The sequence below is a fragment of the Cygnus atratus genome, chromosome Z (assembly GCF_013377495.2).
Source record: "Cygnus atratus isolate AKBS03 ecotype Queensland, Australia chromosome Z, CAtr_DNAZoo_HiC_assembly, whole genome shotgun sequence".
NCBI lineage: Eukaryota > Metazoa > Chordata > Aves > Anseriformes > Anatidae > Cygnus > Cygnus atratus.
In genome coordinates this window covers 18,204,201-18,204,948 of record NC_066396.1, presented here as the reverse complement: position 1 = coordinate 18,204,948, position 748 = coordinate 18,204,201, and the positions used below count along the sequence as shown (strand labels likewise).

The 748-nt window shown below is 48.1% G+C and overlaps 1 protein-coding gene across 1 annotated transcript; it reads right to left on the bottom strand.

Annotated features, from left to right (window-relative positions):
* On the bottom strand, nucleotides 1–450 carry HSPB3 (heat shock protein family B (small) member 3). The gene has a single exon (XM_035553715.1). It carries the CDS (start codon nucleotides 448–450, stop codon nucleotides 1–3), a length of 450 nt encoding a protein of 149 aa, XP_035409608.1.
* Between the last annotated feature and the right edge of the window lie 298 nt (nucleotides 451–748).

Sequence of the window (748 nt, the reverse complement as noted above, 5' to 3'; positions counted from 1 at the left end):
CTAATTCATTTCCACCGAGTTCTTCATTTCAACAACCAAAATGCCATCATGGCAGAAGAGCGCAGACAAATCTTTGTTCTCCACTCCGTCAGGCAATTTGTACTGTCTGGTAAAGCTTCTCGATATGAAACCATGTTCATCCATCCTGGGTCCATGCTGAGCTTTGATCAGGAGCCAGCCTTCAAAAGTCTGAATGATGATATCTTCAGGGCGGAACTGCACAACATCCAGCAAGACCTGAAAGCCTTTGTTTCCCTGCTCCTGGCCACTGGTCTCGGCCCCAGCTGTACTTTCCACCATTCGCCTTCTGTTGCTCAGTGCTGCTGTAGAAGGGCCCGGCAAAGCATACAGAGAATGATCCAGTTTGTGTGCTTCCAGCTCCTGGGCAGCAAACTCCTCTTGATAGCGTACAGGAGTTTCCACCCAGTGTCTTATAACAGCTTCTGCCATTGCTGAGGCAGAAAGATATGTTGCTGCGTTTGTGTTGCCTGAGGGAAGCTATGGAGTCAGACCGAACTCTTCCCAGGCATGTGCCTTACCCTCAGGCTCGTTGATCACTTGATGTAGCCTCTCACTTTTAGCAGGGAGAGCTTAACGCTTAATCGGACATGCCATGCTCAGTGAGGCTCGTTTCATCTCCTATCTGCTAACAATAGAGCACTATTTATAGTGCTAGGGTCTTCAGTGGCTGTAACAGTTTTCACATGTGCAGCTTCCATGCGTAAGTAGTAAAAGCAAAAGTGTAAGG

Coding starts and splice junctions, on each gene's coding strand:
- HSPB3 (XM_035553715.1), bottom strand. CDS start 450: ATGGCAGAAGCTGTTATAAGACACTGGGTGGAAACTCCTGTACGCTAT.